The sequence below is a fragment of the Penaeus vannamei genome, chromosome 32 (genome assembly GCF_042767895.1).
Source record: "Penaeus vannamei isolate JL-2024 chromosome 32, ASM4276789v1, whole genome shotgun sequence".
NCBI classification, from domain to species: domain Eukaryota; kingdom Metazoa; phylum Arthropoda; class Malacostraca; order Decapoda; family Penaeidae; genus Penaeus; species Penaeus vannamei.
Genome location: NC_091580.1, coordinates 9,416,175 through 9,443,674, shown reverse-complemented (window position 1 = coordinate 9,443,674; position 27,500 = coordinate 9,416,175). Strand labels below are relative to the sequence as shown.

General features: G+C 38.9%; 2 protein-coding genes across 6 annotated transcripts in view; one reads left to right on the top strand and one right to left on the bottom strand.

Moving 5' to 3' along the window:
- Positions 1 to 6,211, top strand: part of scf (Calumenin scf) — a 35,635-nt gene extending 29,424 nt beyond the window's left edge. For both annotated transcript variants that reach the window (XM_070144695.1, XM_070144696.1), the window contains exons 5-7: positions 2,697 to 2,939; positions 3,198 to 3,313; positions 4,733 to 6,211. In XM_070144695.1, coding sequence (XP_070000796.1) covers positions 2,697 to 2,939; positions 3,198 to 3,313; positions 4,733 to 4,921 — 548 coding nt within the window. In that variant the 3' untranslated portion in view covers positions 4,922 to 6,211. The remainder of the gene's footprint in view (positions 1 to 2,696; positions 2,940 to 3,197; positions 3,314 to 4,732) is intronic.
- A 14,254-nt stretch (positions 6,212 to 20,465) lies between these two features.
- The window catches only part of LOC113823518 (serine/threonine-protein kinase SIK3), a 100,936-nt gene continuing 93,901 nt past the window's right edge, over positions 20,466 to 27,500 (bottom strand). For all 4 annotated transcript variants that reach the window (XM_070144692.1, XM_070144693.1, XM_070144691.1 and 1 more), the window contains one exon: positions 20,466 to 23,943. In XM_070144692.1, coding sequence (XP_070000793.1) covers positions 22,811 to 23,943 — 1,133 coding nt within the window. In that variant the 3' untranslated portion in view covers positions 20,466 to 22,810. The remainder of the gene's footprint in view (positions 23,944 to 27,500) is intronic.

Here is a 27,500-nt window from a genome sequence, read left to right as displayed (position 1 = left end):
GTGGTGAGTAGATGAGTTTTTGGTGAATTGTGAGTTATGAAATGAGTAAGTCAGAGTATAGCACACGAATAGAAAACATATTAGTGTTCAGATTAGATTCAGAAATATTATACAGATCAAAGCGAGAGCGAGTAGAAAAGGAATAGGATGCTGTGGAAGTTGGAAGAAATAAGCAAAGGGGAGGAGGAGTGGGTGGGTGGGAGACTAAGGGAAGGATGGGGTGAGGGTGGGGGTGGGTGACTGACATCCCATCTTCTTGGGGAATACCAGCAATAATCTCACGTACAGTGATAAGAAGGCGTGGCGCGGCGCTGAGATTCCCTCTAGCAATAAGTGTGCAGCTTGGTACATACAGGACAACTTAACATTAATTACCTTAACGCTAATTACATGTCCATACCCAGCTGGGGGTCATCACCAAGGACCACGTAATAATGATGAGGTGAGGTTCGTGATTAAGATTGATTAATGAAGAAAATGTTCGAAAATTAGGTCGGCATACTAACGATTATCGTATTGAAGGAAATAAATGGAAAATTGTAAGGATGACCGCATTTAGTGATGACTCATGAAAGCGAAAATCACGAACAATATGAAATCGTAGTAGCTGTATAATATAATTAATCTCTAACACGGAGATAACTGAATAAGATATAAATACAAATAGCTTGAATGTAATTTAAGTCGGGTGAAGTCAGATGGTGGGAGAGGGATAATTTTACCTGAGTAAGGTCATGTGAGGTTATTATCTGAATTTCGTTAAAAATAGCAAGAGCTAATAGTTGTAAAATTAGATGTGTAAATAAATGGGTACACAGCGATCGCAAAATTAAATGATCAAATTACCAATAAATGGAATAAAGAATTTACCAAACGTGAATAATTAAAGAAAAAAGTACATCTGTAAAGAAGACGAATAATTATGGCGAAAAATACTTCGGAATATGCACACATATACTATAATGATAACATAAAATTACACGATTTAATTTGATGAATTATGTTATGATTATTACGACTCAGATATATGTATGCAAACCCTAAGTAAATTCATCACTCTATCGTAAATACATCGACAACGAAAAAGAACAATTACTGTTGCAATGTTGGTTTGCGGTATCAAAATTATGTTATGCCAAATAAGCTGAAATGCGGAAAAATATCGAGGCTAACATAGGTCATAGGACCTGACCTGATTAGACCTGAAAAACTATGTGTGTCAAGTGGCTCACACATAAAAGATACTCAAGTTGATATCAATAAAAATACATGTAAAACAAGACGCACGTTGCTTTAAAAATGTATATATGATAAAAAGATCAAAAGTTAAAATGCTATTGGCATGAACAGGGATAGAATGAAAATAGGTAGAGAGGGAGGGGAATAGCAGGGGGTTAGGGGAGAGGGGGTAGGGGGACTGGGGTAGGTAGGAAGCGTGGGGGAAGAGGTGTTATGTTTGTGCATAATTCCACTAAGTTATTTGAATATTCAAATATCCACAAATGCATAGTTAAACTGAGCCTAAATAAATGCACTTAGTAATGATATGCGAACTGAACGTCGATATGGCGTCGGTTAACGCAGTGAGAGATAATGAGAATAAAAAAGTCAAGAATATGGCAATGCTTAGGACTCTAGGCACGTGACCTACAATGTCCGTAGAAATAGATAATAATTTAGAGAAAATGCACGTTATATTTCACCCACATGAATAAAAGATTTAAGCATTATAAACGATTTATGCTAACTAGGCTAGCATGATCGAGTTATATTAAGAAAAAAAAAACACGCCAAAGAAAGAAATGACTCTCATGTGATCAAAATGGGGATTGATACCCTTAAAAAGGCGACAATTTACCATGATGAAAAAACAGAACATGGTAGATAACAGAAAAAAGGAAAGAAAATGCACTTTGCACGGACACTTGTTTAGATGTTTGAAAGAAAATTACTGCATTTGTGAAAAAAAATTGTACGACATGCACACATAGGCAAAGAAAAAGGAAAGGAAAGGAATGATTGCCCATGGTGTACTTAGAGTTTTTTTGAGGAGGTATGGAATTTGTGTTGTAGCTGCCTAGAGCGACATACCGCCATCTGCCACCAGCTGTCAGTGTTTTTGTTTTTTTTGCCTGACTTTGGTGGGTTATGGAGACACAATTCTGGTTTCTTCCTTTATTTGTTGAGAAGGTAGGTAGTGTGGCGTGGGTTGTGTCTCGTGTTGTGCAGTTTTGGGCGAGGGGAGCCCAAGGGCGCACTGAGCGGTAACACGTGTGGGGAGAGCCCCAAGTGGGCTGACCTGATCAGGCCGCTACCCTCGGTCAACTGTGTTGTGGCTTTCAAGAGCGGGTCACGGGTCCCTAGCGTTGGAGACGTGGGAAGGCAATACTTGTTCCTCAGACACTCACACTCACTCACACTCTCTCTGTCTCTCTGTCTCTCTGTCTCTCTCTCCCTCTCCCTCTCCCTCTCTCCCTCTCTCCCTCTCTCCCTCTCTCCCTCTCTCCCTCCCACTCACTCACTCTTTTTTTTCTTTTTTCTTTGTCTTTTCTTTATCAGTCCCCTCCCCCCCAGGACTGTACAAGTTCCTAGCTTTGTAATTCACCAAAACTCTAACAAGTGGGCTTCTGGAATTGAAGAGTGTTCCTTATTCTATTTCCCTTCAACACTTTACAAGTCTTTCTCTTCCTTCACAGATATGGACCCTACGGAATTGGATGACGAAGAAGAAGGCATGTCCTATGCAGAGATGCTGAAGAGGGACCAGCGGAGGTGGGAGGTTGCAGATGAGGACAAGGATAATGCCCTCAGCTTGGACGAGTTCACCAACTTCTTGCACCCAGAGGAGTCTGAGCGCATGAGAGCAATTGTTGTTCAGGAAACAATGGAAGATATTGACAAGGACAAAGATGGCAAAATTTCTCTGGAAGAATATATTGGTAAGACCAAGCAGGTGATCTTTGAGAACAATAGAGATTTTAGATGGTGGTATTAAATGTAGCAGTGTTGCCATCAGCATATATTGATTTAGTTAGGTGTATAGGGATTACTGCTAAATAATCCATTGTGTTTACAATGTGGATTCTGTCTTTCTGGGTTCCCTCTTTATTTCTCCACTTATTTATCTTTCTCATAATCAAAGTTTACAGTATATTGTATTTCTGCAAATCACCATGATCATCTTTTACCCTTCACAGGAGACATGTATCACGGAGATGATGACGAGTTTGAACCATCATGGGTGAGCAACGAGAGAGATCAGTTCCGTGAATTCAGAGACAGGAACAATGATGGATACCTGGATGAGGAAGAGGTAAGGCTGAGGTCTCCATCTTTTCTAGATTAGGAAGTAAAGTTACCTTTTTGAAAGTAAAAAAAAAAAGGAATTTGAGTAAAGGTTGAGATTATTGCCAGGAATGTTGTTTTATCATGAAATCACAAGACCAGCTGCTTTAGTGAGAATGTATTATCAACCTTTTGAATCCAGGCTAGGAATCTATAGCCATTCTCCTGTATGCATTTTAACCTAATGCAGCAAAGAAAATGTGATGCTTATAGTATTCTTTTGTTAAATATATATACACTTGGATGGCTCCACAAGTGCTCAGCTACGAAAAGGGTAATTAGGGGGCTATGTGACCTCACCTAATTTCCCCCTTGAGTTTTGGGGATTTTTTTTCTAATCAATGCTCTTATCATCATTATTAACATTATAATTATTACAGTGTTATTAACAATATCAATATAAAATAAAATAGATTTTTTTTATCAAGAAAAGGAGTATACAGGTGAGAGAGCTAGTGCTAGTAATTGGCACATTGGTGACAAGTAGTTGTGGAGCCATCTGTGTGTAAAGACAATTAATAAAGTAAACTCACAGTGGGCATGGTCGTCCAAGACAGCATCAGCTTAATAAACTAAGCTCCTTGTGGGTATGGCAATGACAGCTACACAGAAAAATATTGTTAGAAAATCCTGACACAAGCAACGATACTTTTTAGAATATAGTTGAAACCGATTGTATCCCTGATTTTCCAACTACTTTTAGGTATATGTGACTCATCTAAATATTGCAAGGCATATTCCATTGCTTACAGAAATAAAGTATCATCTGACAGTGAATATATAATTCCAGATAGACTATTTGAGACATAAATCCAAACAAGACTAATTTGAAACTCAAAATACCAACCCTTCCCTAACATAAGGTTCTATTTGTTACTGAATGTTTTGATACTGCATATGCTATTCTTGGTGGGACTGGGTTAAGCTGCAAAAATTATGGAAGGGCTAATTTGAACATTATTGCTTTCCTTGTTGGGGATAACAGTGAAAAATGTGGCTTTATGTATGAAAAATTAGCAATAAAGAAATAAATTGAAAAAAGAAGTTCAGCAGCCAGTTGGCCATTTTCACATAGATCAAACAAAATAACAGTATTTCTTTGATGCTATGCTAGTCGTATCATAAAGCATTGCAGCAAAGACTAATTAAATCATATTGAGTAAATGTAGATGTATTAATGATAATTATAATGATATCAGTAATAGCAGCAAGAATTTTAAAATCTGTGGTAAACTAAAAATTGTGTATATCAGAGCAGCTGGCAGCAGAAGCAACACTCAACTAGTTTTTGTTATTGTGTCAATTTGTTCATAGACATGAAATGTAGAAACGATAACAACAATGGTTATCACTGATATATACATATGTATAATTTTCTCTTTTTAAGGTCCAGGGTTGGATCATCCCACCAGACTACAATCATGCTGATGCAGAAGCCAAGCACCTCATTTATGAAGCAGATGATAATGCAGATAAAATGCTCACCAAGGAAGAAATCTTGAATAAGTATGATGTATTTGTAGGTTCTCAAGCAACAGACTTCGGTGAAGCTCTTGTCAGACATGATGAGTTTTAAAAACATTAGTGTTGATAAGCTCCCATAGATACAGTGATTAAATGTACAAACTTGGTTACACAAGAGCTTCTTGAAACCTCGCCAACCAAGTTACGAACAAATTTGTTTGGTGATTTGAGAGGCAAGTATATGGACTTCATTCTTTGCATACCAGAATTGATTAATATTATGCCAAGAGTAAAAGTCCTTTTAAAGAGACTTCTGTATATTTTGATGAATATCTTCAATACTAGTGAAGCAGTATTGATGACCGTTATAGCTGTGAAGTCTTTTCACAGGAGAGATGAGTGGTGGAACACAGCAAATTAATCTGGTTCCAGCAGTGTAATTTGTATGGAGTTTGGACTCTGTATGCTATTCAAGCTAGCATAGCTTTTTCATTTCTTACTCAAAACATTGTATTCTTTTCAATCATATTGATAATGTTGATAACCCTCTAAGGATGGATAATTGCAGATTTTCTGTAAGGATTTAGTGATACCCTCAGGTACCTATGACTGGTATTTATCCTTACTAAAAAATCTCTGAACAGTTTCAACTCTGTGGAAGATCCATATTTATGTACTGGATATAGTGAAACCAATTCCATTCGCGTCACTTTTTGCCAAGAGATAATGTTTCAGAGGGTTTTTTATTTGGTGGTGACTGACTTTGCCAAAAAAAAAAAAAAGTTTATAATGTTATTCCAAGAAATTTACAAAATTCAACCAATATATTTACCTGTAGTTATTCAGTAATTGTAAAGGAATTCTATTCCACAAAATATAACCACTAAATTAATAAAGGGATTAAATATCATTTCCTGTAGGGGTTCATTAGGATTTTTTGTAATAATGGCTTTAATCTTATTTATTTAGTCATGGAACTGTCACAAATATTTTGTAAAGAGGAATCCATATATTGTTCAAAATTTATCAGTTACCAAATACTATGAACATTTTTCATTGTGTACCAAGCAATTTCATCATCATTTTTGAAAGCCAAAATATTTTTTTAGTACTTCATCAATATTTCCTCCCTACCCTTGTTTTTTTCTTTTGTTACTTTCTCCTATATAAAATAAATATTGTTGTCTTATTTCTTTGTTCTGCTTAATACTCAAAGAATATTTGTGATGACATCATAGTGAATCAACTGTAATATTGACATTTCATTAAATATTTATTTTCCTTAATTTTTTCAAACTGATCTGGGAAACTTGCTTGTGTAGTTGTTCTAACAATATAGATGATATTCTTTTGTAAATCTCAATACTTGTATTATTTTTTAATAAACATTTCCATAGAAAAATCTTATATTTTATTTACACACCATAAACATCCTTTTAATGAAATGATTGATGGTTGAAAAGCAAATAAATGTGCTAGGCATCAAAGGTCTTGCAACACTACAGGAAGGTATAATAGCGAAAAGAGTAAAGAGAGGGGCGAGTTAATGATATAATGATTAAATGTACTATAAATTGAAAGTCACAGTGCTTTAGAATAGTATGGCATTAAAAAAGGATAAAGAGGAGGAGTAAATGGACCATGGTAGGGATTAGCAAAAAGGGAAATGGGGGACGGGGTTAAGGGCGATTTAGGTCAAATTGAGGAATGAAGACAAATTGTCAAAAGGGGAAAGTGTATTATAAGAAGAAAGGATATGACAAAGATCAGGTATGTCAGAATAGAAACCGTGAATATTCTAGTAGATAAGAATTCTAGTGAAGCAGTCAACCAGTAAAAAGGTTAAAATGGGTGTCGTAGAAGTAGGAGTGGAATAACACTGGGAATGTGGCAGGATCAGGGTGGAGATAAAGTATTGCGAGGAATGTCAGAGGCGAAGGATCTGGGGAAGGGGACTGCTGTGACGGATCCGTGTGTATCCAGGAGGAAGCGGAAGGGACAAAAGGGTGCATATGGGGTTAGGTGTGTTGGGAGGAATGGGTATAGAGGGAACATAAGGAGGAGGTTGGCTGTCAGCAGTCACTTTGAGTGCAGTGGGAATGCTAGCAGAGATGTAGTTGAGAGATTGGCTGGTTCTAAGGGCTATGATTAGAAAATTTTTAGTGTCCTCAAGGGAGTTGGGGTGTCTTATAAGGGGGAGAAGAGGAGACAGACATTACAGGAGCAGAGAAAGAGGCAGGTGTAGAAGATGAGTGAAAAGTTTAGATCAAGGTTCGCAACCTGGAAGCCACAGGATACATTCTGGGGGACCATGGAGCAATATTAAAAAAATGAAGTTGAATTAAAATAAAATCTATCTTACATATAACACCTACATATAATGGTTAATGGTTAAAATAAATGTGCTAGACATCTAAGGTCATATAGCATTATAGGAAGGTATAGTAAAGGGGATGTCAGGTGCTAGTTGCTATGTGTCAACTATCTAGAGGTGTGTTGAAAGGTTGAAGATTGGGGAAAAGGTTATGGTGGTTTAGGTAAGGGAGTTAGATCAAGTGAAGGATATTTATGCGTCTGAGGAAGGAGAACAGGTTGTCAAGGCAGAAGCTGTGGGATTCTGTAAGGATGTCTGATATGTCGGGAGGTCAGCAAAGGGAGGATAGGTATGGAAAAGCAGAGGTACATGCTGTATTAAAGCGTGGATAGGACAAGAGAATGTGTGGAACTGAAAGAGGGACATTACATAGAGGACCAATGTAGGAGATCTATAGCTTATGAGTGATATCGCATATGGTACGTATTGGGGAATCTGGGGGGAGAAGGAGCTAGAGGGTGTGAAGGAGGGGTATTAGGAGGTAGGGAATTTGGGGAAGGGCATTGTTGTGACATGAGTGATTCGCGTGTGTATCCGGGAGGGAGTGCAAAAGATAGAGGGGATGGAGGGAGGGAGAATGTGCCTATAGTTGGGGTTGAAGGGGGTGGGTTGTGTTGGGAGGGAGTAGATGTGGGGGGAGTATTAGTAGTAGGAGGATGGATAGCGGAAGGATGGATAGTAGGAGTTGAAAGGGATGTGTTGCGTTAGGAAGGAGTTGGAGGAAGGGGTGTAGGGGGGCTGTGAGTAAGAGAGGGATGGATATCAGGAGGCTGGATATCTATGGTGGACGGAATTGAGGGGGTTAGGTTGTATTGAGAGGGAATAGGAGGAAGGGGTGTAGGGGGAATATTAGTAGGAGGGTTATGAATATCGGCAACCACTTCAAGTGTGGAAGGATCATGAGTTATGGGATCTTGTGTCTTAAGCATATAACTTTGGATGTCATCCATTGCTTCTGTAGTGGAATTGTTTGGAGAGTTTTGTGAGAAGGTAATTGTTTCTGCAATGGAGTTGGTTGAAGAGTTTTGTGAGATAAAGGTTTTCTTATGAGGGGGGGAAGAGGAGACTGGTGTCTCAGGAATAAAGGTAAAGGTAGGTGGAGGTGATTGTGCTGTAGGGGAAGAATAGTTAGAACGTTTAGTCTGTCTACTGCGGGTAGTGTGGGGAGGGAGAGGAGATGGTGTTGAGGCTGTAGTTGAGACTGGAGCTGTGGTTAAGATTGGGGTGTCTGGGTTTAGAGTGGCAAAAGAATTGGTCTGAGGGAGGTAGAATGTAGAAGTGGTTGGGGCTGTAGTTGATATTGGAGCTGTGGTTGAGATTGGGGTGTCTGGGTTTAGAGTGGCAAAAGAATTGGTCTGAGGGAGGTAGAATGTAGAAGTGGTTGGGGCTGTAGTTGATATTGGAGCTGTGGTTGAGATTGGGGTGTCTGGGTTTAGAGTGGCAAAGGAATTGGTCTGAGGAATGTAGAATATAGAAGTGGAAATGGGGACATTTTGGGGTGGAGGGGGAGGGGCTGAGTGAATGATGTTACTAGAGTATGGAGTATGAGAGTAACCTTGTCGAAGTGCTTCCTGTTTGGCTTCATGTAAAGTGAGACCATTTTTGTATCTGAGAGTTGCTACCTCAGATTCAAACTTGTATGTGGGACAGCCTCTATAAAATACATTATGGGGGCCGCCGCAATTAGCACATGTTCGTGTTTGTGCTGTGCAGTTTGATCGGTTATGACCAGGTTGGGCACATATGGGGCAATGTTTGGCAGGATGTCCAAAGCGCCAACAGTTTTTACACTGACGGGGAGGGAGTTGGTATGGTCGAACAGAGAGGGATTGTCCACCGATGTAGATACGTAAGGGGAGGTCATGTGTACGGAAGGTAATTTTGGCAATGTTGGTCAGATTCTTTCGTTGACCTTTAGGAGGAATGGTGTAGCAATGTACTGATTTCACATCTTGGTCTTTGAGGCATCCTAATAAGTCTTCTTCACAGTCTGACCAATCTTTGGTATCGACTGGGCAGTTTGCTGGGGAAAGAGAGACAGTTCCGGTACAGGTATTAAGGGTTGGATGAGGTTCTGCAGGAATGGGGTTGCCAGAATGATCAGTTAAATTTGATAGTGCTATAGATTCAGTGTCTGATCTGACTGTTACCAGACGGGAGCAGTCGCGTCTGGTATAAAAAGGGACTCTGCCTACTTGTTTTTGGAGGCATTGTTGAAAGAGAGGAGTGTTGCCTGAGTAAGGAACTGCAGAAGGGATCACGAAAAATCGGTCCCATTTAGCTGGGCTAAACAGAGTATTTAAGATATCTGTAGGGTTGGTGGTGGTGGATGGTCGGGGACGTGTGGAAGAGGGAGTATTACGGAATGATGGAGAATAAGGTTGCAAGGTAGTAATAAGGGAGGATTGGTTGTTTGATGAAGGTTGCAGGGGTAGAGTTGATGAATCTGAGGAAGTTGGGTGGGTAGCAATGTCTTCTGGAGATTTATTCTCTGCTTGGGTGGGTAATGCACTAGTAGGCATTGAGGAGTGGGTAGTAGTTTCAGTGTTCGGAGCCGTGGTCAAAGAAGAGCCTGGGTTGGGGCTATTTGATAAAGGGGCTAGCCTCATAGCCTCTAATAAAGGGATTACATTTTCATTACTGGTCATGGGGAACCTGGATTATGTAAAAAGGCCTAAACAGTCCCCCTCCTTTCGCTACTGAAGGTAAGGGCTAGATTAGTCGGGAGTAATGTGCCCATAGTTCCCGCAGGCCTATCAGGACTGGCACTAGGTCAGCCTTTCATCCTCTCAGCACGGCTCTCACACTTTAGGAAGTAGATAGTAGAAGGGGATGGAGAAGAGACGGAAACAAAAACTGGAGAGGGAAAAGACCATGCAAAATTAGTTGAGTTGAGGGCTGAGGCCCTAGGCAGGGGAGATCCCTGTATTGGGTCTCAGTCTTCGTCTCCTAAGCTCCCCCCACGACAACAACGGGCAAGGGATTGGGGGGGTGGGGTTAAAGGAGAGCATGGGGTTACAGATTCGGGGGCATTAAAATAAATAGTTGATAAAGAGGTAAGCCTCATTTCCCCTAATAGGGATACAAAATCTTTACTGGCCTGGAGTATGGTAGGGAGCGAAATAGTCCATCCCTCAGGGTCTCCTTGAGGGGTAAGGGATAGACAATTAAGCGGGAATACCGTGTCCATAGCTCCTCTAGGCCAGTGTTGTCCAAACTGGGGTTAGGGTACCCTAGGGGGTACGCAACATAGATCACAAGGGTACGTGAACAAACAAGGAACACACACACACACACACACACACACACACACACACACACACACACACACACACACACACACACACACACACACACACACACACACACATCCATCCATCAGTGAGGATCCTCCCCATCCCTAACTGAAGGTAGGGAGGCGGTCTCAAAACTGAAGAGTGGTAAAGCAGTAGGCATATGTGGCAACCCAACTGAACTGTTAAAGGCTGATCGATGGGAGTGCAGCAACTGCTCAGCATACCAGGCAAGGTTCTCGCCCACATCCTTCTGAGACATATCAGAGATCATCAGAGGCCGGATCAATCTGGATTAACTCCTGGTAAGGCCACCATAAACTGTATCCTTGCGCTTCGAGACATTGTAGAGCGCCGTCGTGAGTTCGGGCGTGGGCTGCTTGCAGCCTACATCAACCTCAAGGCATTCGATACGGTACATCGGGAATCACTCTGGGAGATCCTGAGACTGAGAGGAATTCCAACAAGGATTATTAGACTAATAGCGTCTGTATCTTAGTACTGAAAATGCTGTCAAGTGTGGAGGGGGGGGTGGGGGCTGTCGAGCTGCTTTCCTGTTAGTTCAGGAGTGAGGCAAGGCTGTGTCCTTGCACCTACACTTTTTCTATACTTGCATGGACTGGAGATTGGGCAGAGCTACTGTTCGAAATCATTGTGGAGCAACTCAGGGTAATGTCAAGGTTATTGACCTTGACTTTGCTGATGTTGCTATTCTATCTGTCCTTGGATTCCTTAGTGGTGGCTCTAGATGCATTTAGTAATTTAGCGAAATCATTGGGTCTAGAGGTCTCCTGGACCAAGACCAAGATCCATGACTTTGGGGACTTGCTAGAATAGAGTTTTACATACCTTGGTAGTATAGTTAATAACTCTAGGCTGTCAGACCACGAAGCCAGTAGACGGATTGGCCTGGCAGCAGCGGTCATGAACCCTCTCAACAAAGAGTATTTGGAGATGCAGAAGGACCAAGTTTTGTATTTTCAAAGCCCTAATAGTACCCGTTTTATTATAAGGCAGTGAAACCTGGACGTTATCCTATGCTTTGTAATAGGTCCTTGCGCCGGTGCCAATCTCACGATCACTGTGAGACTGGCACAGAACCTGTTACTTGCATAATCCGTGATTGCCAACTCAGGCCATACGGCCACCTGGTTTACTTCCCACGGGATGATCGTGCTCACAAGGTTGTTTCTGTCCGAGACAACCCTGGATGGAGGAGATCTGTTGGATGACCTTGGCAGATCGATCAAACCTGTCATGAGGAGCTCGAGATGGGCCAAGTCCCTACCTGGTGGCTCGCCAGGCTGAAAAGCAAAAGCCATGGTTAATGGCCGAGGAAGATAATGATGATATTGCAGACTGAAGGAATTGGCGGAGATTTGTTATGGATGTGCCAGGGGCGTAGATGGTTAAATCATCAACATATAGTGATGCCCGGGCTCCTCATGGTAGAACCGAGACAATGCCATTAACAAGATGGAATAGAGGTGCTGAGCACACTGCCTCCCGGGACGCCTTCGAACTGAGGAAAGGATGCTGTGGAAGAGGCAATTTCGACCTGAAAAGTGCGTTTAGAGAGGAAGACTTTATGAATGGTTAATGGTTAAAAGTGAAATAAATGTGCTAGACATCTAAGGTCATGTAGCACTATAGGAAGGTTCAGTAAATGGTGGGGAAGGATGGTTGAGTTAACAGTTAGTTGCTATGCGTCAGCTATCTAGAGTAATTTTGATGAGGTTAAGATGGATAAGAATTGAGTGAATGGCTTACAGTGGGTTAGGGATGGGGATCAGATCAAGTGAAGGACATGAATACGTCTGAGGAAGGAGAACAGGTTGTCAAACCAGAAAGTGGCGTTCTGTAAGGATGTCTAATGGGTTGGGAGGTTGGTGAAGCGAGGATAGGTGGGGGGAAGCAGAGGTGCTGGTTCTTGCAAAGCGTGGACAGGACAACAGAATGTATGGAAATGAAAGAGGGACATAACGTAGGGAACATATCAGATAGGAGTGTGAAGAAAGGATTTGACGAAGGTCAGGTCTGTGAGAACGGAAACCGCGAATATTCCATTATAGGATAGTTATTACTTAGTTGACCTATGAGTGATAATAGTTGGAGGAAGTAGGAGGAAGGGGTGTAGGGGGAATATGAGTAGGAGGAGGATGGATATCGGCAGTCACTTTGAATGAGGAGGGGGTGGGAGTTGTGGAATTTGAGGGTGGATAAGGGTTCGCAGTGTCATTTTGAGTTGATAGGGGAGTTTTGTGAGAAAGGTTTTCTTATGGGGAGGGTAGGAGGTAGAAGTGGGGAAGTAAGATGTAGGAGGGATAGGTAAAGGGGAAGGTGTAGGAACATCTTGGGAAGGAGGGGGAGGGGCAGAGCGAGTGACATTACTGGAGTAGGGTGTGAGGAAAAACTCATTGACGTGCTTCCTGTCTGGCTTCACGTAGAGTGAGACCAAGTCTGAACCTGAGAGTTGCGACCTCAGACTCAGACTTGTAGGTCGGGTCGCCCCTATGAAATACATTATGGGGGTCGCCGCAGTTGGCAAATGTGCGTGACTGTACAGAGCAGTTTCATTGGTTATGGCCAGGTTGAGCACATAGAGGGTATCGGGCTGTGGAACGGCAGTGTTTGGCAGCATGTCCTAATCGCCAACAATTTTCACATTGACGGGGAGGTTGATATGGTCGGACAGGGGGGGATTCTACACCAATGTAAACATTAAAGGGAGTCATATTTACGGAAAGTAATTCTGACGATGTTGGTGGGGTTCTTACGATGACCTCTAGGAGGAATGGAGTAGCACTGTACACAGTACATTGAGTTCCGAGGAAGAAAAAGGAACATCATAGAATTCATCAGAGGAAACCGTGATGATGATGGGGGGTGCGTTCCCTGATACTCTTAATGGAAGGTAAGTGTGGGGAAAGGCGATAACAACATGCAGGGGATTGGGGCGGGGGGGGGGGGTAGAGTAAGGGCTGATGGGGAATCGCATAAAAACGATCCCATTTGACTGGGCTAAACAGAGTACTCAAAGGTTTGTAGAGGGATGAGGACACGAGGAAGAGGGAGTAGTGGGGAGTGAAGTAATGCTGCGAGGGGAGGCAATACGGTTAAAGGGTTGTAACAAGGGAGGAGGATATAGGAAGAGACGATTAAGCAGATGGGGAGGGGGGGGGGAGATTTGAGGAAGTTTTAATTTGGGATGATGATTTATGATTAAGCTGACAGTAACTGTCAAGGAGGGGGGTGAAGTAGCAGTGGCTAGAGCCGTAATCAAAGGAGTCAGGGGGTCGGTAAACCAATGGAGTTAGAGTCAGGGAAGCTAGTTTATAAAGATGCAAGCTTTAATACCCCTAATAAGGAAACAAAATCTTCACAAAATATCATGCAATATTAGTTGAGGCGAGGGCTGAGGCCCAAGGTAGGGGATCCCCAGCGTTGGGTCCCAGTCCTTGTGTCCTTAGCCCACCCCCCTTCACGACAACAACGAGCAAGGGTTTGGGGGTTGTTTGTGTTTGTGTGTATTGTGTCTGTGTGTTTGTTTGTGTGTGTGTGTGTGTGTGTGTGAGGTGTGTGTGTGTGAGGTGTGTGGGGGGTGAGGTGTGGGGGGGGGTGAGGTGTGTGTGTTGGGGGGTGAGGTGTGGGGGGGGGGGTGAGGTGTGGGGGGGGGGTGAGGTGTGTGGGAGTTGGTGTGGGCGTATATATGCGTTTAAATTTTGGTCATTCACTTGGGAAAACACTATGATGAAAAGGATTAAATAAAATCAAACAATGACTGATATATTTATATATTTTGACTCTTGAAGATAATAAAATCACAGATTTATAGTTTAAATAGACTTCTTTAAGTATTTACATATTGAGTGAGCATAAGAAACTGTCTGAAATGAGTGAAGTGGAATGAATTACATAGAGCTGTATACTTCAGTCACACTTGCTGGATCTGTAACACATGTCCAAACCTTCAGCATGTCCCATCCCTCAGTTTTTAGGATTGTACAAAATCTAATGACCTAGACATTAGAAATACCTTTTTGGAGTACAGTTTTGCTTGCCTCAAGACATCTAAGGGAAACAGGACTATCCATTTGTTATAATAGCTTTGTGCAACTCATTACACAATCCAGACAAGGTTAGAGTCAGATACAGCACAGACAACTTGCGCGCTTGACTGCTGCGCAAATAGAAACAGGAGCAGGAGGCAGATGATCTGTGATTTGTAACTTTAAACTTGGTTATACACAAAAAATTGGCTCTATTTTCTATTCATAAAAATGCCTTACTACGGTATTCCCCAAAGCTTAAATTTACTCATCACAAAACCATTTGCAGAATCAATAATGCCACTTGGGAAAGAATACTTCAACCACAGCCCAACCTTTGAGGCCAGCACTGCCACAATGATGAAACAGGTAAAACAATGCTATGTACAAGTTAGATGAGATGTTAATAGGAGACGAGCTGACAGACTTTGCTATAACCTTGGCGGCAAGACTGTAATCTTAATCTTAATGTAAATGGTTGTACTTTTATACATTCAAACTTTACATTTGTATAATAATATGCATTCACTTTGGCTTACACTGATGTCCATTTAAATAGATATTCAAAATTAGCAATATTACATTTCTTTATATCTCCTTTACAATTAGCATCTGTGGATGTAATGACAGAGAGGAGTGCAATGTCATGATAAATAAAACAAACCATACAAATACTGGAATGAAAATTAGGCCCAAGAATCAGTTACTGCTTTTTCACCACAATGTTAAAACCTTTGCATCTACCTTTCCACCTACAAAACAAATATATAAGAATTCATTAGCAACTAAATATCTGGCATAAACGTGCACCGACTAGCAGCTGGCAACACTATCACATGCTCCTGTCAGTGCGATACAACACACCACTGTGAGCTTTCCTTGCACATGCTTATCAGGTGTAGACATAGCTTCACACTGACTCTTGAAGATGTCTAATCTTATACAATGTATGTATAAATGTTTCTAAAAGCATATACATATAAATAAATAACCATTATATGTATACATGTTAATGAGAGTGAGAGTGAGAGTGAGAGTGAGAGAGGGAGAGGGATAGGGATAGGGATAGGGATAGGGAGAGGGAGAGGGAGGGAGGGAGGGAGGGAGGGAAAGAGGGAGGGAGGGAAAGAGGGAGAGAGAGAGAGAGAGAGAGAGCGAGGTGAGAGAGAGAGAGAGAGAAAGAGAGAGAGAGAGAGAAAGAGAGAGAGAGAGAGAGAGAGAGAGAGAGAGAGAGAGAGAGAGGGGAGAGAGAGAGAGAAGGGAGGGGGAGGGAGAGAGAGAAGGGAGGGGGGAGAGAGAGAGAGAAGGGAGGGGGGGAGAGAGAGAGAGAAGGGAGGGGGAGGGAGAGAGAGAAGGGAGGGGGGAGAGAGAGAGAGAAGGGAGGGGGGGGAGAGAGAGAGAGAGAGAAGGGAGGGGGGGAGAGAGAGAGAGAAGGGAGGGGGGGAGAGAGAGAGAGAAGGGAGGGGGGGCGAGAGAGAGGGGAGAGAGAGAGAGGGGGGGGAGAGAGAGAAAGAGAAAGAGTGAGAGTGAGAATGAGAGTGAGAATGAGAGTGAGAGTGAGCGTGAGAATGAGAGTGAGAATGAGAGTGAGAGTGAGAGTGAGTGTGAGTGTGAGTGTGAGTGTGAGTGTGTGTGTGTGTGTGTGTGTGTGTGTGTGTGTGTGTGTGTGTGTGTGTGTGTGTGTGTGTGTGTGTGTGTGTGTGTGTGTGTGTGTGTGTGTGTGTGATTATAACCATTATAATAATGATAAACATACTGTTGTGCATGTGTTTGTATATCCACATGTATAGTGCCCACAAAAAAATGCTTGCACATCCCAAACAAAAGTTTACATATTACTCTATGTAAAGATTCTACTTGCATTGAATGGCAGCAAGAGAGCAAAAGGTGTTATGACATGCGCACCTAGGTCTACCTCTGTGCTGTGGGCTTTGATAAAGGAGGAGATAATATTTCTCTCCTTCAACCTGTGTATTTCACTCTTGGGCCCAGGCTGAGATCTAAATATTTCTTTTTAGAATGCGAAACAGGTTAAACACGGTCAATAACATTAGAAACACTGAAAATCCAAGAAATAAAAAAGAACCTGACCAAATATGAAAATCAAGGAAATACCTGCTGTAAATGTTTTTTGTATGCAAGCAATTTTTTGGCATCACCTTGTTTATGTATGCCAGTATTTATGTATACATATGTATGTATGAATGTCGATACACATTTGCAAGTGCTCATGTCTCTGTCTCTCTCTTTAACAAAGAAAAAAAAAATTAGCACTTTCACTCTCTTTTCATTAGCATATGCACTCACATAAATTTATTTTAACTCAATCATGAAAAAAGAAGAGAAAATATCAGTTATTATTCTAGTAAGGCAAAAAACTGATTCATGAAAGTAAGCACTGTTATCACAATTCACTGTTTCAACTCCACTTCTGCTTTCTAAACTGATTGCTATCAAAAAAGTCCAGCTGGAAAGACAAAACAATCCATTCACTAGTTGACAGTGAAGCACCTTATACTGAAATGTTCTAGTGCTACCTAGTGTAGCTGAAGAGTTGACACATTTTACTGAGATTAGAAAATAAATTCAAAATTAATGACTAAAATACCTGTAACAATTAGTGTTACAGAAACTGCTGTTTCACAAGCAACACATTGTTTTGTTTAACATAACAAAAGTAACAAGCTGTTACAAAACAAGCTATAAAAAAATAATGCCATGTGTTCAAAGGCTCCATTAGTAACTTAAAACCAAGACCTGCTAAAATCAATGAATATCTAGTAAATAATTTTCACAAGATAGAGCAATTTCTTATACATTTGTAAATACACAGTAAATATTTTCTTTCTCTCAAACTAATGCATATCTTTACCATTGCCGCAAGATTAACAGATCTTTTAATGTAAACATGCAAGAACTTTAAAAAATCAAAACAATGCGCAGCACTGAAACTGAAACATTCCCTTTCCACCATTTTTCAGGATTACTCCACTACTCATATTAGCTTTCTCCCTTCTGTTTGAGGAACATGAATTACTGAATCTCTTAAATGCAAGAGTATTGTTAAATCCACCAACGCACCATTAGCCCTGCTGTTGTGTACAATGTAAAGGCTATAAATTGCAACATCTTTTGTTAAAATGGTTCAACCACATGAACTTGTCATGCCTATGAAGACTGCAGAATACCTATTACTACAAGCACTATAAAGAAACTGACAAAGTTGTAAATTTGTCAGCCAGAGCACACCTACCCATGCCTAAATTCTCACACTTTCTCTCGTCTTTACATTATTATTTTTTCTGTTTAAAAGCCTGAGTACAGGTGCATTTTCTAAGCAAATAATTCTCAAAATTATTATCATTAATATTTTCCAAAAAATATTTATACAATTAATACATACAACCATAAACAAATTAATGCATAAATATAGAACTGTATATCATACATACATACATACACATATGAATGTTTATTTAGGTATGCATGCACATACCTCTGTATGTATGTGTTATGTATGTCAATGGTATGTGTTTGCATATGTGTGGTAGCATATGTGCTTGTGTCCATGTGTGTGACTTAACTTCCTGGAATATATATGCTGCTGGCAACTTGAGCCCAAAGGCTACAGAGTTCAACACATGATGTGGAGGGATTCTTAGTATTCCAGTCTTACCATGCCTTATCACACAAAATAAGAAATGCAATGTAATTTGGTACAAATTGTTGTGCAGAAAGCCATGAAAATTTGAGAACTTAGAATTCTATGAATCAAACTATAAAAGCTTTAGTTAAATAAAAACAAGACAAAAAATCTCAAAAAGGCATTTCCGGACTATATAAATTGCACCACTGAAGAAAGTGCACTTGGTCCTCTTAAAAAAAGGTTAATAACAGGGAGTGACAGAAAAAGCAAACAGCCAAAACATTCAGAGAAGACAGCAGTTTTTTTTTCATGATCTCTTTTCATCTTTGACTTAAGGGAAAATCTACTGTGACTGGAATGTAGAGTTTGACATACACAATTCAGGGCTGGTTGATAAACAAGGTAATGTTAACTGGTTCCAACACCTAACTGATGAAACTTTGGAATATTTCAAAATAGAGTCTTGGTGAAAAGTGAGGGAAGTTCAGTAACCTTAATAAATTTGACTTATGTAGACAAAATAAATGGAATGGCTAATGTTGCACAGAGAAAATATCAATAATGATAAAAATGGTAATAATGGTAATGTTAACAGAATAATAACAATCAAATTTAGAGTAAAATATCTATAAAATAAAAATCAAACAATTGCAAAATAATGTTCAAACCTAAAGGAATGACTAACCCAATAAGTGGCAAGAATTGATACTCTAGACAAACTCAACTCAACTAAACTTATACAGGACAATATGGGGAAAAAACAACCTTCTACCATCATAAACTTGTAGCATTAGAAGTGTAGGTAATTCGACAACTTACAGTGTGATGGAATGACAGAAAATGTGACATCTCAGATGGTTCAGGAAAACATGCTGTACTTCACACAAATCTATGGCACAAGATGGTCTGCCAAATACAAGGAATGCTACACTCTGCAACTTGCAAATAAAGTCTTTTCCTCTATTTTCATACAATCCTTTTTTTTCAATTTCCAAATGCAACTGCTCAACACTTTCCATGACTAGAATAAATATGGCCCTTTCAATTGGGTCTCCGATAACTACAGTTCGTGACCAAGGCTATGTTCATTATATGATGCAACTTCAAAAATACTGCAACACATCTAATTACATTACTATTGGATTTGGACAATATGGATAATAGTATCAAATATCATATCATAAAAAAATACTAAGAGTAGCTCATACATATGAACAAGCATTAGAGGAGAACAAGACAATAAAATCCTCAGGTCTGTGGCCACAGAAATCACCTTCTTCTGGCATTTCACTGCGGCACTTAATCCTTTCCTAAAACCTTGTCAAACTACGCAAAATCAATCAAAACATTTGGATCAAAAGTTAGTTATAAAAGCATCATTAAGCAAGCAAATGGTATCTATGTATCACTTTCTCAATGGTTCCACTTCATCACAAAAACTGGAAAGAAAATTTTAGAATTATTGGAGTCCCAAAATAGTGTATATCAAACTGTTCTCTCAATTATGAGATTTATAAGTAATGTTATATCCATTGGGTATTTGTTCATGTCAAATGTTTATATGGTGTCTACAAACTTCTCAACAATTTCCAGCCCACAATCACTGATAATTTTTTTTTTTTTTTAATCGCTAAAAAAGAACTTTTCCATACTAGGAAAATACTTGAAAAATAACACCCAACATTATTTTATGACTGCACATTAATACATCATACTTCTATACAACAATACATAATACATGGCCGCTTTTAACAATAGCTATTCATAAGTAACACTTATATGATAGCTGCCACATATTATCATTAGTATAATAGTAAGATCACCAAATTTAAAATGAACCGTTCTGAAAGCTAGAAAATTAATATTCATACTTATATGAACACCTGGGCTCATTCAAGCAAATCTATAAAATTATCTTAATACTGTGTTGAATACTTTAAAGGTTACTGTTATATCAAATCAAAAACAGAACTTGAAGTCAACTTTGCTCATAGGAATCTATAATACAACTGATCACTACCTATAAAGTCCAGAACCGTGATAAATTCCCCCCAAAACTTCCCTCGTTAGAATGTGGAACAGTGATACAATGAGAGGGAGAGGGAGAGGGAGAGGGAGAGGGAGAGGGAGAGGGAAAGGGAGAAAGAGGAAAGATATGGGGGAAAAGGAGAAAAGCAGGAAGGGAGAAAAGGAAAAGGAGGGGAAGAAAAGAGAGAGAAAGGAAAGAGGTAAAGATGGAAGGAAAAAGTGATATGACAAGAACGAAGATAAGATAAGAAAAGATGAGAAGGATGTAAAGACGGGGAGATGGGGAGGAGGAGGAAAGAAGGGAATTAAGATGAGTAGCAAAGAGTCCACACTGGATATACAGCTAGAAGTCTAAAGCCTAGTGTAGCCTTATAGGTGAGCACCAATCTATGGTAGATGTAAATTTTAACCAAAGGCATTCTGTGTTCAGAGACCTGGGATTGTTTATTCCACCAGTAGCACCAAATTTTTACAGGTTGCCAGGATCAGTGCTGCTTGGCTGTTCACCATCATCCCAACACAATCAAAGTTTAATTTAATGTTACACTTTAGAAGAATTATTGCCGCAGGTGACCTTTGACTTTGTTGGGTTAATGGCTTAACAAAACCACTTCAAAGTTCATGGACATTGTAGCCAGTCTGAACCTTTGAGGCTCACTTAGTTGGCACTTTATGGTCATTTCCAAGGAAATGAAAGCATGGCATTCATAGTTACATCAAGGAAATGCAAAAGTCAGGCAATAAACATTCAACTGCAATCAAACCTTTGTTTCATAATTTCATTTTTCTACTCAGCTATAAAACCTAGTAATAAATAAAATCAACAATGACCACTTCTTGCAATACTGGAACTCCATTTTCAGTCCAGTTTAAAACATGGGCTTTAAAACTGCTAAACAAAAGACCCTAGTACAGCCTTACCAAATCAAATCTAAATATTGTATGAATTCTCTCTCTACCCTTCCCTCCTCTCTTTTATATACATTTACTCATCACTTTCTATCTATTACCTTACTGTTCATGACTGAGGCATGAGTCCTTCTATATATAGTTTTTCCTTTGGTATAGGTCCCAATTACTTTTGAATTTAGAAGAGTCCAGCACTACAGCACTCTCCTTTTCAATAACATACTCTTCTTAACAACAATAAACATGTTTCATTTAAGAATTAATATTTCTTAAACTGCACACTACCTATAAAACATTATATATATATTCCTTCGAATATACATTCCGTTGAAAAGCTTTGGACCCTTTGCAAAGTTCTTCACCAATTCTTTTTCACTTCTATGGAGATGCATGTTAATAACATGTAACTGGTAAACATATGTCATGGCAAGAAGAGTCTCAAATCAAATTTCGTGTTCTTTCATATCATCTGATCAATATCTCCTTTTAACCAAAGAAGTATAGTATATACATAAAATTAATTTAAAAAAATAATAATAATGACAAAAATAATAATGAAATCAACAAATAAAATACATATTTCCCACTTGTGCAGTTGGTTTCAAAGTTTTCCTTAGCCACTCTCTCCCCTTACAAATATAATCAATTAAGATTTTCTCCTTGAAGGCCACCAAATGTTGTTGGACACAGTAAAGACTTGTCTTCGTCTTTGATTCTCATCATTGCTCAACTGTTTCAGCAATATTGTGCAGAACTAGACCTTTTTCATCTTTCTTTTCAACTCTACAATTGAAGCACTTTGTGACTACTCACAAATTCCTGAGTGCTCATCATTCTGGACTGATAGGAGGTTAGTACTTCTGTTGTAAAATAATCATCCACATAAATGAGAATTGAGACCACACAAGCATTTATTCATCATCATGTAATGCTTCAAAAATAAAGTCTTTGTATTTCTGCCATAAGTTTAGTATTGTTACCCTAAATTATGAATAAAGAGCAGAGTAACCACAACAATGGATTGCAGTCCAGAAGGCAACTTGTAGAGAATTAAATGGATTAATATGCACTTGAAATGCAGAAATGTCTGCAGCAGCTTCCATAGTTCAATAATGTCATTTTCAGATAATACAATTCTAAAAAGAAATAATGGCTGTAAATCCTGAAAGACACTGAGAAATCCTTAATAACTATTTTAACATCTAAAGGTGAAATACCTTTCTATAATATAACAACATACATACACAATCATAACTGATAAATTATACTAAATAGACAGTTAACTGAGGACTATCATCACCCTCAACTGTAAAGCTAACAATCTTCTTTCATCAATAGCCTATTTAACCAAAAACATTTTAATGCAACTCTGCTGCCTATTTAGAATAATTAAGAATCAATACAACAAATAAAGAATTCAATATGGAATTTATAAAAAAGAAAAAGAAAAAAGAAAAAAATTGAGGCCCTGAGCAGTGCCCCTACAAGGACTATCTTGGCTTTATGGCTTCTGTGCTGTATAGATAGAAAAAAATATAAGTCTGAAGTCCATTATCATAGCTAAACAAAGGTTTTTTTTTAAGCACTACTCATGGCTACAATCATTTCAACAGACATTCTGAAGATTTCACACACACTCAACTCTGAAGTACCAGCATACATAAAAGATTCCACATCACACTTAGTAAATAAAAAGTCACTGCTAGGTTTTCATACAATCTATAAGTTGTTGGCAGAGTTGGTTATACTGAAGATCATCTCCTGACACTCTCCTCAATTTAAGGGCACGAGAGTCTGCAGCAGGACCCTCATGCACCTCCAAGTCCACCTGGGCCCCAGTTGGGTCCCGCACCGAAAGACCACAGTCTCGAACACCTTCTGAGACTATGGAAGGGGCTCGTCTTTCAAGCATATCCATTATATTACCTACTAAATCTTGCTGAGCCATGCCTGACCACTTGTTTGGTAGCGTTATCACGAAAGAGCCACTTCCTGTTTTAGGCAATTCTAGTTCTATAATATTGTGTTCCCCCAGGGGTGATCTATCCCCTGATGGACTTACATCTGCCATTTCTGTGTCACTTTCACCTGTTCCTCCATTAGGGAATGGTGGAAAGCTGTGCCTATATTCCATGCTAGTGATCAACATGTGGTGATGTGGAGGTCCGGTTATAGCATTTTGTCTAACCAAGTTACGTTCATTACGAGCTCTATGGACGTTGTTATTATCTGCTGGAGACCTTCGTGATGCAATCAAACCAGCAGTTCCTCGAGTTATTGAGGGTGCTTGCGTATCATATTGCCCTACATACGGCAACGGCGAGGAATCAAGACTTAAACCTTTGAATAAGCGTTGGGAGGACAGCGGTGAAAACATGGTCACAGGGTCAGGAGACAGCGGAGATGGAAATGGGGAAGAATCCATGTCATCTGATATATCTGGGGACGAATCTGACGATGAAGCAATGATGATCTGATCTCCACTCTCGTCAGTAATGGATATCTGAGGGTTTTGTGTGAAATTATGTACAATGCTTGGGTTGCGATGAGGTACACGAGACCCTCTTGGAGGCTCCTCCCTTATGCTATCCAATCCCAACGGAGGAGGGGAGGGCCCAGACCGAGGTACGTGGCCAGGAGGTGGGGGAGATAGTGGAGCACCAGGACTTAACAAGGATGCAGGGGAAGAAGGCTGTGGAGACAATACCAAAGGTGGAGACTGACGATGAGAAGGGCTGCGAGGTCCACCAGGCGAAGAAGGAGGATGGAGCTGTAGACGACTTAAACTGAGAGCTGTTCCTTCTATGCTACTCCCACTGTGGTGTAGAGGTGAACCTAAAAATAAAAGAATGATTAGCTTTCCATACTGATTAAAAGGGACTATTAAATGATTATATGAAAAATTTCAATACACTTGATGATTGTCTTTATCATTAAAGACAGTCCTCTTACTTATAGAAAAAAAATATATATTTTCAAAATTAGTAAAATGTTAAAGTTCACATCAACTCCAAAAACAAGTTTACTAGTAACTGACTTCACACAAATTATAAAAATATATATATCTTCTCACTCTTTACATTTGCTACTTTAGACTAAATTAGGCTATAGTGTACACAGAGGCAAGTGTTAATTTGATAAAGGTCAAACATTACTTTGGGATTCTCTACAACTGTCCCAATTCCTTAACTAAAAGAAAATCTGTCTTACAAAAGTTTAATCTCTGCATAGAATGCATATCAAACGATTGTTAACAATATACTTCTACCATTCAAAGTAATTCAGAAAATATGAAATAAGTTTAACGTTCACTCTAAATATGATACATGTCTCCACGTTTTTATAAGGCTGATAAATATAAACTTTAATTCTGCAAATTCATGCATTAAGTGCCCTCAGCTAGAAAAGTATACCATTATGACTGTATTATAGAAATACATTTGAAAAATATATATCATGAAGAATTATTAGTAACACCAATATAGAAAAATATTAGATTTCCCTTAACTCCTCAGTGATGTGTACGGCTATAGCCATCATGACATAACAGCCTATGACGTGTATACGCTTCACAACATGCAGCAGGTTGGCCAGCTGTACCCAGCTTAGGCCTAGCCACAAAGTAGTCTAAACTGTTGTGTAATATTACATCACAAATAAATCAGACCCCGTCACCAAAGGGCTAAGTCGCTATCACATTATACTAACGCTCTTCATACCTCAGGAGATGTGGTATGTATGTAATGAAGTTAAAACAAAAAAGTCTTCAAACTAGTTGGCATATCATTCAGCTCATACCAAAATTCATTCCTGCCATTTGAATCTATGATAATGCTAGTAAGTGTAAATCTAAATGAAGCTTAATATTTATAAGCCCACTGGGATAAATCAACTTAAGTTTTATCCTACTGCCAACAGGGATGACATACATACATGCCATGTCCACTTTGAGTTTAGTTTAGTAACTGTGTTTACACATACATGGTTCCACAAGTGATTGTTTACCAAGGAGTCAAGTACTACTCTTACCTATCTCATCTGTGTACCCTTTTTTAATCTTTGGCAATTTATTTTACATTGATATTAGTATTGTTAATAAAATAATAATTATAATAACACCAATTTTAATGAAAATAATAACAGTAAGATCATTAAAAGCATTAGAAGAAAATGCATTTCTCCTGAAAATTCAAGGAAAGAGGTGAGGTCACATAGGCCTACTAACTGATTGCTTGATGGATGAGCACTTGTGGAGCCAACTATGTTTAAAGATAGTGCATAAAACAAAACTAAAATCGGTTAATATACCTATTCAAAAAATGTATGTTTTATAATAAAACATAATGGTGAACCACTCTACATTGCACAGGCTAACAAAATATCAATTAATATATATAAGTACTTCCTTAAACACTTGACAACAAGAACAAAATTGTTTCTATATCTTTTACTAACAGCAATATGGTACATATTCACCACCCATCCAGAACAAAGATGGATTGAAATACTTTTTATCTTATTGCGACTATGTTCCATTCTAATCTGATCCATACTTCATATCTATTTGGTTTATACTTTCACATGTATTTATCAATTCCTCTTTTTCTCATGTTCCACTGTTTCTCTGTCATACATATCATACAATCATGATTTATGTAAAAGCTACTGGAACCTAAAATTGAGGTTTGAACAAGTCTAAACACAGTGGATTACAAAGAATAAATAAAAGATTCAATGAAGACATTGGACATAAAACATCAAATAGAGTTCGAACAATCATTTTCAAAAATATTTTTAAATATTATAGACTTAATTCATATAAACTGAATCCCAAACTAAACTAAGAAAGAAATTCTGATAGAAGATGTCTTTCAATATAGCCAAATCAATGGTGTCTTTTCTTTGAGGATATGATTTATTCAAGATATATTAGACTATGTTCAGAAACCCATACTTCTCATACAGCCTCTCTTCCTTTCCCCTTTACTTTCTACTTATCCTCTTTTCCTCAACCCTTACTCTATTCCATTTTTATCATATTATATCTCTCCTCTTACTCACTCACTCACTTAGTCACTCACATACACATACATACCAACTAATGCAAAGACTGATAGATAAACAGACACACAAACAGACAGACAAACCAACACACTGACTGACTGAGACAGACAGACATATACATTCATGTGCATAAACAAATACAAGCACAAACACTCACATTTATACTCTATACTAACACTTACCCTCTCTCAGTCATTGAATCATTTTCTTTCCCCTTCAAACAACTTCTGACTACAAATTAAATCAACATAATTTTCACGGTTGAATTTCACACCACAGCAGTCTCTACAGAATCATGCAAAGGCAGAGTTTAAGAATAAAAAAAAATAAAAAAATATATTATACTAGTTAGTATGTAATTATACATATATATAAAGAAAAAACAAGGTACAATCAACCAATCAAAGCTATTCTCTCTTCCAGTTTCCAAGTCATCAATGGAGTGAGAAGGTGTAAGGAAGTACTCTAAAATCCATACAGAGAAAAAGGGAAATGGATGCCACTACAGACACATGCCATCTTCAAACTTTTCAAGCCCTTTTATGAGAGGGAAGGAGGGATAAAGGGAAGAGAGTAAGGGAAACTAAAGAAAAGAAAAGAAAAGAAAAAGAAGAAAAAAAAAAAGGTAACAGGGCTTGACAGATTGATGCTGCCACAATGTAGTTTCAACGCTATAGTAGCAAGTAAAGCAGCCTGTTACAAAGGGCCAGGGAGTATAACATTGGCAGGCACCTCATCTGTGGCACAGCTGCCTGCAGGGAAGAGAAAAAAATATAATGAACTACAATAATTTGTAACATCAAAAAAAAGAAAAAAAGAAAAAAAAAGATAAATAAATAAATAAAATAGATAAATAATAAATAAATAAATAGAATAAATTAAATAAACAAATAAATAGCATGATAAAATTCTGATATAGATGTTGATGTTGACTGTAGTGGAGGTGATGATGATGGTGATCAGGGCTGGAATTCTATGGATATTTGTCTGCTAAACAGAAGCAAAAGATGACTAACTATTGGTGATGTCATTACGGAATTTCTAAAGGCTGTATTTTTCTTATTTTGTATGACTACAGATGGTTTAATGTAAAAGAAAAGTGCTTAAAATAATACTGAGAAATTTTCCATGTTCAAATAAATCAAACATGAAAATTGCTGAAACCATCCTAGTATTAACTTGTATTATGCGGCAGACCGAATGTCATCGCAGTAGAAATTTCATCCGATGTCACTTCAGTTGGTCTTCTTGCTGGACATTGTCAGAGGCAGTCCCATAGTGTGACTTTACTCTTTCAGCCCTACAAAACACTCACTATGAATAGTCAT